The sequence below is a fragment of the Phoca vitulina genome, unplaced genomic scaffold, assembly GCF_004348235.1.
Source record: "Phoca vitulina isolate PV1807 unplaced genomic scaffold, GSC_HSeal_1.0 scaffold8, whole genome shotgun sequence".
NCBI lineage: Eukaryota > Metazoa > Chordata > Mammalia > Carnivora > Phocidae > Phoca > Phoca vitulina.
In genome coordinates, this window is record NW_022589711.1 from 47,545,366 (window position 1) to 47,563,621 (window position 18,256).

Here is an 18,256-nt window from a genome sequence, read left to right on the forward strand (position 1 = left end):
TTGTCAGATCTCTGTAATCGACTGTTTACTTAATACAAACATTCTGAGAAAAACAGTGTCAAAATAGGTTATTTCCCTTTAGTTAAACATTCAGACAGATTTAAGGGTCCAGTTTGATTCCCTATGAGATGGAATACATTAAATAAAAAAATAAAATATACTCACCAGGAGCCAAAACCCAAGGGTCTCCTATCATAATCTGGCAGATCTGGAGCAATCTTACAAGCCTGTATGTTCAGGTACTTAAATATGTGGATTTTGCCTTTTATACATATCTAAAAAAGTAACATATAAATGCAACCAAATTATTACTCATTTGAAATATATGTGTCCCTTGTTAGCAATCACAATCAGCTTTTTACTTATCATATATTAGAAGCAAGGCATTTCTATTAACTACATCCAGTGATATTAAAAATCAAATACTCATTATAACATGTTATTTTATGTGTTTAAGTGATATAAATACAGATTTTTGTTTTCCAGTCAAGAATAAATTTCAGTAACATATAAAGTAAATAATTTATGATTATAAACACTGATAGAATACCAAATAAACTTATCAAACTGATTAGTTAGGCATAGTCAGGGATTTAAAGCATTGTTCCCCATAGATTTCACCAGCAAGTTTTGCTTTTAGAAATCCAACAATCATGCACAATTATGTTTTGAATCCTACTTTTTGTAAGAGAGAAAAGCAGGAAATGATTAAATATTAAAGTTACATTTCTGTTGACAGAAGTCAAAATATAAATTCTTTAAGATTATGAGATCCTTCTATAGTTATGAAGTTTACTCATAAAACTTTATAGTTGTCATCCAGAGGCTTGAATAAGACCATCATCAACTGTAGAGTTCAAATGCTACAGTGAAAAATATGGGCTGGCATGTGTTGTGATGAGCACTAGGTGTTATACGCAACTAAAGAATCGTTGAACACTACATCAAAAACTAATTCCTGGCTTCTGTATATGTTGGCTAACTGACATAATAAAAAAAATTAAATTAAGTTACATTTAAAAAAAAGAAAAATATAGGCTGGTAAAATTTTTCAGATTATGGGATGGCTAGAATCTATATGTAATTACTTTATTATTAAATAGTTTCATATCAGTCACTGATAAACAAATGATCAAACTGACTAAATGAGGAACTTAAGATTTTAGAAAATAAAAAGGTACAAAAATGATGGTCAGAAGAAACGCACTGATAATCTTTAATGCTGAAAGCCAAGTATTTTTATTTGTCTCTCATGTTTACATTGCCTACTTTCAAGTTTTACCAGAAAGAAATTAACTCAAATTGTATTAGAAAAACTTCGAGAAGAACCCCTCAACTTAAAAAGTAAGAATTTAGTGAAAGGAAAAGCACTTCTGGAAATATTATCTGTCCTTCATCCCATTTATTCAGGGCTTCTAAAGAATGCATATGTGTGTGAATTTACTGTAAAAGAACTTCATTTCCAACAAAAAGATAAATGCATAGAACTTCAATTTTTAAATTCACCCTTTGTCAAAAAAGTTCCCAGTATACTTCAAATCCACTAGAGTTTACCTGTGCAGGAGGAGACTGTAGTGGATTGTTATCTAGGGTGATCATCTGTAGGTGCCTGAGGTTCCGATAACAAACAGGGATTGTTGTAATTTTATTGCAGGAGAAGTCTAACCGTATCAAAGGCAGCTCTGCCAGCTCTGCAGGGTGATAAAATGGAAATGAACAATTAATGATATTTCAAAACTAGACAATTTTTACAGGAGCTTCTAGTTAAATAGAGCAAATTTAATGTATTTATCTCCTTTCTTAAAGATGAACTGATATTATAAAATGAAATCTAGTTGCTTACAGATGGGAATACTAGTGAAAAGCAAGCAGTCTGACCCCTCACAGAACTACAGAAACCGGAGGCCTGATACCACAGAAACGTAGGCATAACCAAAGGATTAGATGATAGTCTGTACAAAGAACAGGTTAAATGCCTAAGTCCCCAACCTCAACTCATGCAGCCCTACCCCTCTCCAATCATTCACCACCGGGGTCAGTAAGTTATTCTCTAGTGAAACCGAATCAAAGGCTTTGAATTCAGGAATCTTAGGCACAATGGAAAGTCAGGATGAGTTGCCAGTTGGAAATGGAGGATTTAAAAGGAAGTCTACACAGCGACGAGACCTCAGCATGTTCCTACCGAACCCCACCCCATCCCCAGCTCTTGAATGCCAGTAGTCAGTCCCCTCTGATTCGTGCGGGATATGTTTCAAAACCCCCAGGGGATGCAGAAACTGCAGATAGTACCAAACCCTATATATTCTGTGATTTTTCCTATACATACATACCCGTATACATATACTGTGATTTTTCCTATACGTACATACCTGTATACATATGATAAAGTTTAATTTATAAATTAGGCACAGTAAGGAATTAACAACAAATAAAATAAAATAAAATTAACAAAAACTAATAATAAAATAGAACAATTGTAATAGATAGTGTAATAAAAATCATGTGAATGTGGTTTTTCTCTCTCTGCTAGAAAAAGAGGGAGGAATTAGCCATACGTACATAAAAAACTAAGCAAATAAAAAAAGACAAAAACAACAACAAAAATAAGATGCATAAAAAAGAAATAAAATCAGAGTGTATCAACTGAATTGGCAGGGAACTGTATTTATATAGTTGTAATAACATAAACAATAACACTTTGATCAAAAGTTGTGATAAAACTACACTGCCAGGGGCGCCTGGGTGGCTCAGTCGTTAAGCATCTGCCTTTGGCTCAGGTCATGATCCCAGGGTCCTGGGATCGAGCCCTGCATCAGGCTCCTTGCTCAGCAGGAAGCCTGCTTCTCCCTCTCCCACTCCCTCTGCTTGTGTTCCTTCTCTCGCTGTGTCTCTCTCTGTCAAATAAATAAAATCTTAAAAAAATTACACTAGGAAGATAGTAGGAGGGAAGTAAAGGTATGATCGTGATAGTTTGTAAGAAAGTTAAATCGTCATCTGCCAGGTCACCTGGGTGGCTCAGTAGGTTAAGCATCTATCTGCCTTTGGCTCAGGTCATGATCCCAGGACCCTGGATCGGGCTCTCTGCTCAGCGAGGAGCCTGCTTCTCTCCCTCTCCCTCTGCCTGCTGCCCTGCCTACTTGTGTGAGCACTCAATCCCTCTAATAAATAAATAAAATCTTAAAAAATAAAAATATTTAATATTTATAAATAGTCATCTACCATAACAGGAAGCTGACATAAGTGTCAAGACTGGTAAATCCAGCAAAGCTGTTAAAGCATGTCATTTAGAAGTATGTCAGCAAGTGCCAGTGAAAAGAATCAAAGGTGGAGAAGGTAGATGCTTCTAGACATTAAAACTGGGGAGGCAGAGGGGTGCCTGGGTGGCTTAGTTGGTTAAGGGTCCAACCTTGATTTCAGCTCAGGTCATGATCTCGCGGTCATGAGATCGAGTCCCGTGCTGCCTCCACACTCGGCGGGGGGGTCAGTCTGCTTGAGAGTCTCTCTCTCTTCCCCTCCCCCATGCGCATGTGTGTGCACACACTCTCTCTCTAATGAATAAATAAATCTTAAAAAAAAAATAACTGGGGAGGGAGATGGTTGAGGCAGGGGAATGCTATTATTGATTTTGAGCTTTTTCTACTCGACTTTCTGAACAATATATTTTTATACTATTTTTTATACTACTTCATACTATATATATTTTTATACTACTTGACTTTCTGAGCAATATATTACTTTATAACAATTAAAATTTAAAATCAAAATGGCAATAAGAGACATACTAATTTATCTACCAAACTGGAATATGTTAGAGACCATATGAACTTCCACACTAACTTATGTAGCTATCAGAATAAAGCTTTCCTCCAGTTTAACTCTCAATTTAGCTGAATATGCTGAGATTACAAGATAAGCTGATAGAAAACCATTTAAAACTATTTGTGTGACTCACCATTTTCTTGGTAACACACATTTAAAATTTGATAGAGAAATAAATTAGATGATAAAATTATTAACTGTAATTGTCATCTAAAACCCTGAATTTTCATTTTCACTAAAATCCCAATGTTTTCATTAATTGATTTTATATTAAGTCCATATTACTACATTAATAAGCCTTTAAAGATCAATCTCAGTGGGTGGGTCCTGAGTAGAAGGGTAATCTTGGATAGAATTTTCGGGTTATAAGGCCTGTGCCATGATTTTGGTCAGTTCTGCTGGGGGCCTTCATTCACATTCCTGAGGGGGTAGAAAGCAGACCCAGGAGGAAATGAGGAAGGGCTCTAAAAGTAAAAGGTGTAAAGGTTACTGGGTAAGTGACTGAAAGGAAAGTTATGCAGGATTTTGGCTAGTCTGACTGCACTAAGTGTATAAAAGTGGACTAAAAGGTCACTTATTGAGACATTTTGACATCCAAAATGTCAAAGTCACACTTGTATATGTTAGAATTAAAAATCATACTGGATCATACTGGTGTTAATGTCTGATTCCACAGTGAAGCAAAAGCTTCATTAGTTAATTCAGTATTTACTATATATTATAGGTCATGTTTTATAGAAGAACCTAGAGCATCACGGTCATGAAAATACCTTCTAAAGGACAGAGGTAAGGGGAAGTGGATAGGAGTACCGATGACACAGGAGCTGCCAGGAACTGATAACTACCATAGCTGGATATTCATTGCTCTCATTTATATATGAAATTTTCCATAATAAAATTAAAGATATACTCTGATCTAAATTCTCCTCATTTTCATTTCTTTTTACAGCTTCTTTCATGAATTCATATTTTGAAGGGTTGATAAATTATACTTAATTTGCTTAATCATTTTTATGATTTAGATACATAGACCAGAGCCTATAGTGAGCCTAAGATAATAAGCCTCCCAGTGCAGTCTCTCACTCCATTCATTATTCATTCTACACATCACCTCCAACCATTAATTAGCCTCTATCTGAACATTTCCAGGGAAAGATAAAGTTCAAGTCAAGTCCATTTAAGTCAGTGCAAATTGCAGGAATGTTTTTCATTACACTAAACTATTTCCTGATCAAAAACATGATCTACTTCTCCCAAGTACTTGCACTTACTGAAACTTCCAGGGACCCTACCTTGAGTTATTAATTAATTCTGACAAGATCTAAAAATACAACCACTGGTTAACAGTTATTGGAGTTTTTCACTGAAGAATCTAACTTTAAAATCCACAAGGAAACAGATAACAACATATAGTAGATGAACCACTATATCTCAAACATTGCCTGTAACTCTTATACATTTTTGTCCTGTACCTATCAGTCTGAGAGATCTTCAAAATAAAGAAACAAGTAATAATGAAACAATTATTTCGGTTTCTTACCTTCAGGCAAACGTACTAAGTGGTTTCTTCTTACATTAAGGTCTCTCAAGGCCTCCAAATTACCAATTTGGGAAGGTATTGTTTGAATTTCATTGCAGCTCACATCCTATCTCAAAAAGATACAAAGTAAAGAATTGTTCTAATATTACAAATTTGTCTGCTTTAAACCATGTGTAAAATGAGGTTCGATAAGATAATACCTATGGTCTGTCTTAACTGTAAAAAAAAAAAAAATTAATGATTCTGTGTCCAAGAATAATACCATAGTTTGTACTAGCATTTAATTCTAAAAACTTACAGGTTTCTGACTGATTTTACACATTTTATATGGATCTACACTAATTTTATGAGCAGAACAAAAATTAAATGACAAGATGTGGACAGAAAGCCTGGGATCAAATCAAATGAAAATTCTAGTGAAAAGGTAAATTAGAAAAAAGTATAAAAACTGATCTATTTTATAAGTGTTCTAATGAAACTAGAAGAAAAAACAATGATAAAAATTATAATGATAAAATTGAAAGGAAATCCTATTTTCAAAATGCCAGCTCGCCTGCTCAAGAATATAAAAAAATGCATTGAAGATGACTCGAAAAGTTCTTTATCAAACTGAAAGTGAGGGAAAAAATAATAAAGTACACATAACTCACAGGCCATGGAAAAAACAGATACTGCTCTATCGGCATCCGATCAAGCTGGTACCAATACATGTATTATGTAGGCCTTCTGGCATCTCAGTCAACAGCTTGACTCCAATTGACAAATTCAGAATTCCATAATTCTGAGACCAGCCAGAAAAAAGTATAAATCCATGTGTAACAGCAGGAAGTTGTCTAGGTTAATAAAAGCTCCAAGATGTCACATTAACACTTAGAACTCCTCTAGGATATGAGTAAAAGACAACAGTAACAGACTGACTATTAGAAAAGACCACTTACCAAAAACTTCAATAATCTTCAATAAACTTCAATAATCTTCAAACATTATTTTTACATTTTCCCATAATATTCTTAGAGAAAACAGTATTATTTTTATCTTTCCTACCAATTAATGACTGAAGTAGAATCAGTAGCTATACTTCTTAGTCCAATGCTCTGGGCATCAAAGTTAAAAGGAAAAGAAGTTGAAAGGATAGGGAAAATTGAGCTTGAGCTAGAAGGTAACAGTAATTTATATTTCTCTTGGAAAATGTGTATCTTGAAAGACAAAATTTTACTCTCACTTAAAAACGAACGGAAGGGGCACCTGGGTGGCTCAATCAGTTAAGCGTCTGCCTTCGGCTCGGGTTATGATCTCAGGGTCCTGGGATTGAGCCCCACATGAGGCTCCCTGCTCGGTGGGAAGTCTGCTTGTCCCTCTGCCTCTGCCCTTCCCCCTACTCGTGCTCGCTCTAACAAATGGATAAAATCTTTTTTAATTTTAAAGATTTTATTTATTTATTTGACAGAGAGAGACACAGTGAGAGAGAGGGAACACAAGCAGGGGGAGTGGGAGAGGGAGAAGCAGGCTTCCCCGCTGAGCAGGGAGCCCGATGAGGGGCTCAATCCCAGGACCCTGGGATCATGACCTGAGCCGAAGGCAGACGCTAAACGACTGAGCCACCCAGGTGCCCCAAATGGATAAAATCTTTAAGGGAAAAAAAAAAAAAGAAGAGAAATAGAGGCACCTGGCTGGCTCAGTTGGAGGAGCATGTGACTCTTGATCATGGGGTCTTTAGTTCAAGTCTCACATTGGGTGTAGAGACTACTTAAATAAACTTTATAAAAAAGGAAATAAAGGATAAAAGCAATAAGGATATTGTGAGAACATGTTCCATCAAGTGGGAATCAGGAGCTTTGGGATTATTAATTCTCACTCCGACACAAACTATTTTTATGACTAAGGGTATCAATTTACCTCTTTTGTAGAAAGCTAAAAGCTCCTTCTGCAAGATATACCTATCTTTTAGGTGTTTATGATTCAATATGCAGAAACAGAAAGTTTAAATGATTTGAATATCAGAATCTGAATCACAAGTAAAATTTACTGTTAGTTCATGTTAATAACCCAAGTTCTGAAGAAATGCCAACAAACACATATTTTGGACTTTATTTCCTAGATCTAATTGTCTCTAAATAAATAGTGGTTTAGTATCTAGACTCCAGATTTAATATATTTGTGTATTTTTACATGTGACCTTTTATTTTCATAATCCACCTAAAAAAAAGAGAGAGCTAATGTGTGGTCCAGTTAAATTATATGTGTATTTTTTGTTTATGATGTCTATCTTTGTTAATAAACCTACAAGAAACTATCCTCCCAAATCTCAATGGATATAATTGTATTTGACCGTATCAGAAATATAAAACATGGGCTCTGAAGTTGAGGTAGATTGGTTTCAAATTCTACTTCAGTTATGGAACCTTGGGCAAATTACCTAACCTATCTAAGTGCCACTTTCCTCAGCTGTAATATGATGATAATTATAATACCTAATTCATAATGTTACTGTGGTGATTAAATGGGAAAAGTCCCATTCCTATGCCCAGAACATAAGCACTAAAGAGTAACAAGGAGTAGTAAATGAAAGTTATGCTTCTCAGAAAACAAAAGGTAGTAAAGAATAGCTTACTTTAGAGAGGGAGAGGGGTGCTAGAGATAGCAGGTAAGGCAAAAAAAAAAAAAAAAAAAAGCCTGATCTTTGCAGTGCCCATTCCCCTATAGGGGCTAACCAAAAATCAGAACACTGATGCTATTAAGATTTAACTTGAAAAACTGAAATGCATTATTAACTTATATCTCACAAGTTTAATAACATAGAAATCACTGAATATTGGTTAAAATGTAATTCTAATGACTCTCTCCCAGTCCATCTGGGCCTAATTAGACTTGTACTTTCAGTTCTTTAACTCTGTGCTGAAGCACTTCAGTACTGATCAACAGCAAAACTTCACTATTCATACTTGAAAAAAAACTAAAAAACACACCTTAATAATGGGTATTTACCACAGAACAGAGCATGGTATGACTATGGATATACATACATGTGGGAACAGTAAAAAAGTAAAACATTAACTTACAAGTTCTGTTAAATGTCTGAGATGTCCAATTTCTTCTGGAAGTGACACCAATTTGTTATTACTAGCAATTAAGACTTTCAATGGTAAATTACACAAGTGCACTGGTAATGTTGACAGTTGGTTCCGACTAAATGGGTAAGTAGAAAAAGAAGAGTCAGAACCCACCACTCAAGAAAAAAATTTCCATCTTTCCTATTCTATACTCAGTAAAGTGACAAACGTTAAGTCTTGGAAGGAACAAATGGGGTATTAGATTTGGATTCTAGTCTCCATTTCCTGACGTATCACCTTTGTGGTTTTAAGCACAGCATTATCTGCTTTTTACACAGATTCCTCATCTGTAAATTGAGGATTTTAATACCTCCTCGACCTATCCTACAGGGCCCTATACCATAAAACTCCTTTGTAAATAATGATGTGCTATATAAACACAACATATTATTATTTTATTAAAGTTAATGTTATGTATAAAGTGATTTAAAAATACGGCAGATGACTCTCATCCTCTCCCCTTGTCTTCCAAAGAAGATTTATAAACATAAAAGTAGTTGTAATCTACTTCCCTCATCATTACATACATTATAATCAAATGTATATAAATGATCCAAATATGGTTCTATGGAAAACAAGTGACAGGCTGTGATTTCAAATATGTCACATCAGCTGAAATATAGGTGTGGTATCTTTTATTTATACAAAAACATGCAAAATCAGTACTAAAAGTACACATCTATCATTAGGATAAAAATAAATTAAAATTTTACTTATACAGATTTAACCTTTTAATCTCTAGGGTCAATTGGCCCCATTTCTAAGACCTTTTGCTGATTTGACTAATACAGATCATGAGCCTTTAAAACTTTTTAAATCAATAATAATTCTATTCCAGGGTGCCTGGGTGGCTCAGTCGGTTAAACATCTGCCTTTGGCTCAGATCATGATCCCAGGGTCCTGGGATCAAGCCCCCCATTGGGCTCCCTGCCAGGCAGGGAGACTGCTTCTCTGAGCTCTCCTCCCCGCTTATGCTCTCTCTATCTCTGTCGCTCTCTCTCTCTCAAATAAATAAAATCTTAAAAAAATAATAATTCTATTCCTAGACATTTACCTTAAGGAAAGAGAAAAATAAACATTTACATACAAGAGTCTCTGCCAGTATTATTTTTATCATGGCAAAAAACTGAAATAAACTAAATATCTGAAAGGGAAAACGAGTTTTAGAAGTATATAAATGGTACACAATAAAATGTTTACATATAAAAATATTTCCAAAGAGTATTTCATGCCAAGGGGAAAAACTCATTTAAAAATTTGATTGAAAGCCTGGAGAAAAAGGAAAACATCACCTATAATTATAACTCAGATACAACATTTTGATGAATTTTCTTTATACTTTTCTACATTTGCTCATTTTCTCCAGTGAACATTTATAACTTTTATAATGAAAAAAGTAGCGAAAGAAGTCTTCCAAGATATGAAAAAATAGAAAGGAGTTAAATAAATGCATTTACACATTCAGAACTTAGTACACAAAAATACAAAATCACAAGAGTGAAAGTACTTTCAGATCTATTCTCATCTGATAAAACTTATTTGAAAATGTAATTGGAGAATCATAGCTACAAGACTATTGCAAGCCTATCAGGCTCATGACCCTTACAGTTTGTTAATTATTGCAAAGCTAAAGACAAAGGGAGAAACTAGAATGACATAGGAAATATTGTTAATTCAGCCTAAGAACATGTATAGATACTGCAGATATGAACAGATAATGTAAATTTTAGTGAAAGGGAAGAGAGAACTGAAAATACCACATAAAACTAAAAATTAGAAAAAAAAAAAAAAGAAAAGAAACAACATCCTTACCTAATATTTAAGAATGTCAGAGCCTGTAGGTTTAGAATTGCCTCTGGTATATACCGAATACAATTTTGATATAAGTTGAGATTCTCAAGAGAAACGAAATGACATGCTTCTATGGGAATTTCTGAGAGACGATTTCGTGACAGATCTGAAAGAAAAAATAAATTAAGTTTAAGATCAATCCTTAGAACTTATTTTATTGAAATGTTAGGTAAATAAGCAGGTTTCATGACTGAATTCCCAAGAGTTCCCATCGTGAAGAATGGTCCAGAGTAAACATTCAAGTATTTATTAATCAGTTGAAAAAACCATTTTAACATACACCTCTCCATCTTTTTGCTGGGAAATACTGATTCTTTCTGAGTCTTCACATATACTTAAAATATAAAACCAGTATTTTTTGCAAGTAACACAAATTCTAAGGCATATCTCCCTACAATTACACCAAAGATCATACTAAGTATCAAATATCCTAGGAAACAAATGGATCCTAAAATCCACCTTCCCAAAAGCACAGACAACATTCTGAGGTTTTTAAAAAAGCAAAGCAAAACTAAAAAACAAAAACAAAAACAAACCAGCCCAACAACGACAACAAAAACCTGCCCCTTTCTTTCTCTCTCTTTTTTTTAAAAGACTTTTTATTTATTCATTTGAGAGAGACAGAGAACAAGCAAGAGAGTGAGCAGGGGAGAGGGTCAGAGGAAGAGGGAGAGGCAGACTCCCTGCTGAGCTGGGTGCTCGACACCGGGCTCTATCCCAGGACCCCGGGATCATGACCTGAACCGAAGGCAGATGCTTAACCAACTGAGCCACCTAGGCACCCCATTATACTGCCCCTTTCTTTACTGTCAAAGATTATCAGGGTCATGTCAAAAGGAGTCAGGAACCATTTTGCTCCCACTGGCCAAAGATGAGACAATCTTAGCTTCAATAAAGATAATAATTGCAAAGGACTCAAATGTATCACATATATTGAATTATACTAGTTTATAATGACATCTCCCCCTTCCCTCCCAAAAGATGATAGAGAACCAATTCATTATCTTGTAAACTGATAAAGTAAGGGGAAAACATTTAACTTGGCTTTCCTATATGAACTGTATCACTGAATAACCAAACAGATGAAAAGAAGCGTCTCTGTGTAAGTGTTCTAGCTATAAATGAAAAATGATAGAATGTCACCATTTTGCAACCCTCAATGAATTAATGGATCTAGAATTGAGTATTAACAGCTGTCTTTACAATAAGACAATCAGAAACTGTAGGCCTCCCTCTGGAAGAACAGAACATCACTTACAGTCTTGCCAGAGGAACAGAACCTGCGTCTAATGAAGCTTTTGCAAACTTTCAGGAAATGCACAAGACCAGGGAATGTGCTGAAATAAAGTCACTCCATCATTATCCATTTAGATCTAGTTAAATATACTGTGAGATTCATTTGCTTACCACTGTTTTCCCTCTTCTTATGCCCTATCTTAAAGTCTCTGTTGGTAATTATTTGGTGAGAATCATTTACTGAGAACTTTTCCCCTAAGTGGAGGACCTGTATTACTGCATATCCACAAGTATCTTGTTTTCACCATAACACGTGAATAATACTTGGCTAGGTATAGGCACAGGTCCTTTCTTAGGAACCTGCAGATGTTATTTTATTACCGTCTAGCTTCCAGTGTCACATTGAGTAGTCTGGCGCGTGACTTTTCCTTTGTAAACAGCATGTTTTTTTGTCTCCCCACCATCCTCAACACTCTGGTCTGAAATCAATAGGCTCTTTCAATCTTTCTCTAAACCAGAGAAATGCTTGCCTATTCTATCTCTAGTTGTTGTATCTCCTCCATTTGCTCTTTCTCCTTCCATATATATATGGATATATCTATCGATGGATGGATATATATATATATATATATATATATATATATATATCCCCCCTCTCCCACTGCCCCGTTTTGGTATACTCTTCTACTTAATGTTCCAGACCAGGAATTTGAGTCTCAACAATAATCACCCTTTCCACAAATTAATATATAAAAAAGCTCCCTGCTTTTTGTTTTCTCTTACACCATGATTAGAAGCATGTCTCTTTGTTTCTCTTGAAAATCTAAGATAATTTATTTTGTTTTGCCAGTTAAATCTGTCATCTCTCTCTTCCAGTTTCTATTTCTGTTCTCTTTCACTGAAATCACTTGTAGATGCAATCCTTGTTCATCTGTCTCTGTCTGCTGGTGTTCCTTTAAATGAATTATTTTCCTTTGCCAATTCATGGCTTGCCTCATCCTCCAAGCTCGAGTCCCTTGAAAGGCAGTTAACACCAAAACAGCAGAAGCAATCTCTACAATGCACTGGAAGTAAGCTTCCATTCAGGGGCACAGTTCTTTCTGAGAACTTATAAATTTTGATAATTGCCCCATAGGATTTTGCCTCTTGTTTTCATTTGGATCACAGTATATTTCCCAAACTCACATATTCCCTCTAGGCCCTCCAGCCTGCAAGTCTCAGAGCTGGTTTCACTCTGAAGTGGTACTTAGTAACTGAAGTTGGGAAACAGATCACCATCTTGCCAAAATGCCTCCCCATATTGTATTCATTAGGAAAAAGTTAAAGCCCTGGTTAACAGAGACCATCAAGTACTTAAGACTAAAAATTCCCTATAGAATTACACTATAAACAATTTCTTTCATACTAAATGCAACAAGAATTATTTTTTATCCATTCCTATTTAAATTTTACTAGTATAATTTTAAAAGTTGAAGAAATGAGGGGTGCCTGGCTGGCTCAGTTGGAGGAGCATGTGACTCTTGATCTCCGGGTCATGAGTTTTAGCCCCACATTGGGTGTAGAGATTACTTAAATAAATACATAAACTTAAAAAAAAGTTGAAGAAATGAAAGAAATTAAATTCATTGCAAACTGCTCCTTATTTAAATTTAACCCTCCAAAATGAAAGCTCCAGGCAACAAATTAAATTTAGGCAGGGATTATGCTTAATCCCTTAAACAAAGAGGATTTAAACTCAGTCTGTTAAGCATCTGCCTTTGGCTCAGGTCAGGTCCTGGGATTGAGCTCAGCAGGGGTGGGGTGGGGAGGGTGAGGGGGGGTCTGCTGAGTCGGCTTCTACCCCCCTCCTACTCCCCACTCATGTGCTCTCTTTCACACAAATAAATAAATCTTTAAATTACTTAAAATCCAGAAAAATGAAACAAATAGCTTCCATCATTTTTTTTACCCCCATACTAAACAGGGAAAAAAATAACAGCAAGATACACACTAGGCTTAGATGCATTTCAGTAAATGGGTACTCCTTAATTTTTTAATACTTAGCAAATTTAAGGCATAATCTATTTTTGAAACCAGAGTTTTAAGGGTTCTTTTAAGTTCTTCCACTTAAATTGTATTTTTATTTCAATTTGGGAAGACAAGTAGCTTCTTCCTTATGTTAACTGAGTAATTTTTTTACATGCTATAAATTCATAAAAGAGTCATTTAGGTCATTGATCATATTACGGAAAATACTGCAAAGTACTAGTGGTTTATAAAAAATATTTTTTGTCATACTCCCTCCAGGAAGAAATAATTTCATAGTCAAAGGAATGTGATTTTAAAAAGCCTTTAGGGGCGCCTGGGTGGCTCACTTGGTTAAGCATCCGGCTCTTGGTTTCGGTTCAAGTCGTGATCTCATGGGTTGTGAGATCCAGCCCAGGCTCAGCGGGGAGTCTGCTTGAAGATTCTCCCCCTCTGCCCCAGCCCTACTTGTGTGTTCGCGCATGTGCTCTCTCTTTCTCTAAAACAAATAAATAAATAAAATTTTTAAAAAGCCTTTAAGAAATAACCTTCAGTTTAAAAAATTATGGGTATGTATTATTCTTAAAACTCTTTTTCTGGTTATAAAAGCAATGACACTAACTTCGTATGTGCAGAAGACTACATAAAACATATATGCATTCAAATAAATAAAATATTGCCAGTACCCTAGAAGCTCCAATGTAGCTCTTCCTGATCATAACCTCTTCCCTCCAAAAGAGAAACCAATCTACTGATTTTAGTGATAATCATTTCCTTGATAGTTTTAACACTTCATAATTTTTAGTATTAGCCTACTGTTGCTGTAACAAATTACCACAAATTCAGTGGCTTAAAACAACACAATTCCATTATTTTACATTTCTGGAGGTCAGAAGTCAGAAATAAGTCTCATTGGGTAAAATCAAGGTGTGCTGGCAGGGCTACTACATTCCTTCTGGAGATTTTAGGGGAGAATCAGTTTCCTTCTGTTTTCATGTAAGTTGTATCCTGCAGTAGTTCCTTCATTTTCACTGTCTTCATAGTTCTCTCTTTTTTTTAAGATTTTATTTATTTGACAGAGAGAGAGAGAGCACAAGCAGGGGGAGTGGCAGGCAGAGGGAGAGAGAGAAGCAGGCTCCCCACACAGCAGGGGGAGCCCGATGTGGGACTCAATCCCAGGACCCCGGGACCATGACCTGAGCCGAAGGCAGTCGCTTAACCAACTGAGCCACCCAGGCGCCCTTCATAGTTCTCTTCTATATGAACATGCCACAATTTATTTGCTTATTCTACTACTGATGAACATTTCAATTACACATCAATCTAGATAAATATCTAGAAATGAAAATGCCGTGTAATAAGATATATGGATCTCCAACTTCACAAGAGAATGACAAACTGTTTTCCAAAGTGGTTGTACCAATTTACACATCTACCAGCGGTGTGAAAGAGTTCTTGTGGCTTCACGTCCTTGCCAATACTTGTTATTGTGAGATGTCTTAATATGTTTATTATGTTTTAAAGATTTTCACACAGTAGTATTTCATTGTGGTTTTAATTTTCATTTCCTTTATTATCAATGAGGTACTACAGCTTTTCGTGTTTATTGGCCATAGATTTCCTTTCTTGTAAAGTCTTTTGGTTTGTTGGACATCTTTACAAATTGTGAATTTGAATCTGGTGTCAATTATATGTGTTGCAAATATCTTCCCCCACTCTGTGGTTTGAAGTTTCACAGTCTTTTGGTATCTTTGATGACAGTCTTTAATACAGTGAAATGTTTTATTAATCTTCTCCTCTATGGTTAGTGGTTTTTACAGTTTTAAAAGAAAACCTTCCCTATCCAAGTTTATAAAGATATATTCTTCTAAAGGTTTTATAGTTTGACCATCACATTTACTATACCAGGAATTAATTTTTCTAGTATAATGTGAAGTAGGAGGCCAATTCCAATTTTTCCTACAGGGATACCCACTTGTCCCAGTGACGGCTATTGAAAAGACCATCTTCCCTCCTATTATTTGTCAATAACACCTTTGTCATATATCAGGTGTCTGTTTGTACGGGTCTATTTGAAGGCTTTCTAATACACTGCACTACTTGTCCATCCTTATGTCAATATTACTCAATCTTAATTACTATAGCTTTATAATAATTCTTGACATCTAGCAGAGTGATGTGTTCCTAAACTGCTAAGGTACTCCTACCACTTGGTTCTTCAAGTGTTTCTTGGCTTTCCAGGTCCTCTGCTTCTCCTTATAAACTTTAGAATGGGCTTGTTTAATTTCACGAAAACACTTGCTGGAGATTGTAGTGAATCAAACATCAATTTGAGAAGAAATAACACCTTTACAATATTGAATCTTTCAATCCATGAACATCTCCATTAATTAATAAAAGCCACCTTTAATTTATCTATTAATAAAATTTTATAATTTTCCTCAAAAGGATTTTATACATTGTTTACTTGCTTTATCCCCGGTTCTGATTATTTTATAAATGACATATATTTTTAGTTTTATTTTCTAACCACTAGTTACTAACAGAAATAAAATTGATTTTTATATATTGATTTTGTATCTGGTGTTCTTGATGAACTTTTTTTTCATTGATGTAATTTATCTGTAGAGTCTTTTGGATAGTTCTAGAACCATAATTACACGGTTATGTGAATATCGAAAGCTTGTGGTTTTTTTTCTTTCTGATCCTTATTTATTTATTTACTTACTTACTTATTGAATTCCCTTACAATGTTGGCTAGGCTCTTCAGTATAATGCTGAATAAAAGGGGTAATAGAAGGTATTTTGTCTTGTTCCTAATTTCAAAGGTTTTCTGTAGATATTCCTTATCAGATTAATGAAATTCCTTTGTTTTTTTAAGATTTATTATTTGTCAGGGAGAGAGAGAGAGTGCACAAGCAGAGGGAGTGGCAGGCAGAGGGAGAGGGAGAAGCAGGCTGAGCAGGGAACCGGATGTGGGACTCAGTCCCAGGACCCTAAGATCATGACCTGAGTCGAAGGCAGCCGTTTAACTGACTGAACCACCCAGGTGTCTCTGAAATTCCTTTCTAGTCCTAGTTTACTAAGAGTTTTTATCAGTAATAGATGTTGAATTTTCATCAATCTCTTTTTTTCATCTATTGAGATGAAATCATATTGAGATGATCATAGGATTTTTTAAAAACTTTTATTATGTTATGTTAATCATCATACATTACATCATTAGTTTTTGATGAGTGTTCCATGATTCATTGTTTGCATATAACACCCAGTGCCCCATTCAATACGTGCCCTCTTTGATTTTTATCTTTTCTTATATTAATATAGAATTAATTTTACTCCTTTATTCCACTGTTCTTTTATTCCATTAGTGTAGAATTGATTTTTATCTTTTCTTATATTAATATGGAATTAATTTTACTCCTTTATTCCACTGTTCTTTTATTCCATTAGTGTAGAATTGATTTGTCTTTCTCATTAAAACTTTATGCTATTATTATGAAATTAAATTGACTTTCTAACATTAAATCTTGCATTCTTGAGATAAACTCAATTTAGTCATGATGTTTTATCCTTTATATTAGCTGGACTCACTTCACTAATATTTGTTTCAAGATTTTAGCATATATTATCACAAATACTCATAATAATACTCTGGAGTATTTACTTTCTCATACTAACTTTGTCAAGATTTGATATCAAGGTTGTTTGGTCTCATAAAATTTAATTTGGGGATATTCCCTTTTTTTCTCTTGACTGAAAGAGTTTATATAAATTTTAAATTCTCTTTTTCTTTTAAGTAATCTCTACACCCAACATGGGGCTCAAACTCATGACCCTGAGATCAAGAGTCACATGCTCTCCCAACCAAGCAGGCCAGGCACCCCTCAAATTATTTCTTTTTAAAAAGCCTGTTAGAATTCATTGATGAAGCCATCTGGTCCTGGAATTTCCCTTAAAACAAAGATTTTTCACAAATGACTAAATGTCGTTAATACTTATAAAATTATTTAGGTTTTATAAATCTTTTATTTTTTTTTAAGATTTTATTTATTTATTTTAGAGAGAGAGAGAGCACGAGCAGGGGGAGGAGCAGAGGGAGAGGGACAAGGAAACTGTGCTGAGTGCAGAGCCTGACTTAGGGCTCAATCCCAGGATTGAGGTTTTATAAATCTTCCTGAATCAGTTTTAAGTTATTAGAGTCTAGGAGTTTGCTATTTTCATCAGAATTTTCAATTTCATTAGCAAAAAGCTGTTTATAATATCCTTTTCTTCTTTTCTTTTCTTAATGTCTATAGCATCTGAAGGGATGCCTTCTATTTTCCTTCTGACTTTGAATTTTGTACCTTCTTTCTTGATCAATCTCATCAATGATTTGAAAATATCATTAGTGTTTTCAAAATATCAACTTTGGCTTTGTTATCCCTATTCACTGTATAATTCCTGTGTTGTTAATTTGTTTCTATCTTTATCATCTTTTTATTTGGAGGAGGGATTGTGTTATTCTTTTCCTAATTTATTGAGATGGATGCTTAGTCTATTAATTTTTAGACTGTTCTTCTCAAATATACATATTTAAAGCTATAAAACTCCCTTCAAGTGCTGCTTTAGCTGAATCTCGAGAATATATATTTTATAAGTATATTAGATTAGAAATATTTTCTAATTTCCATTATGATTTCTTGTCTCATTCTGT

The 18,256-nt window shown here is 34.7% G+C and overlaps 1 protein-coding gene across 7 annotated transcripts in view; it reads right to left on the minus strand.

Moving 5' to 3' along the window:
* The window catches only part of LRCH3 (leucine rich repeats and calponin homology domain containing 3), a 118,475-nt gene that overhangs the window by 58,156 nt on the left and 42,063 nt on the right, over nt 1–18,256 (minus strand). For all 7 annotated transcript variants that reach the window (XM_032406759.1, XM_032406763.1, XM_032406762.1 and 4 more), the window contains exons 2-6: nt 10,282–10,426; nt 8,419–8,545; nt 5,360–5,465; nt 1,555–1,691; nt 166–275 (exon numbers count right to left, since the gene is read on the minus strand). In XM_032406759.1, coding sequence (XP_032262650.1) covers nt 166–275; nt 1,555–1,691; nt 5,360–5,465; nt 8,419–8,545; nt 10,282–10,426 — 625 coding nt within the window. The remainder of the gene's footprint in view (nt 1–165; nt 276–1,554; nt 1,692–5,359; nt 5,466–8,418; nt 8,546–10,281; nt 10,427–18,256) is intronic.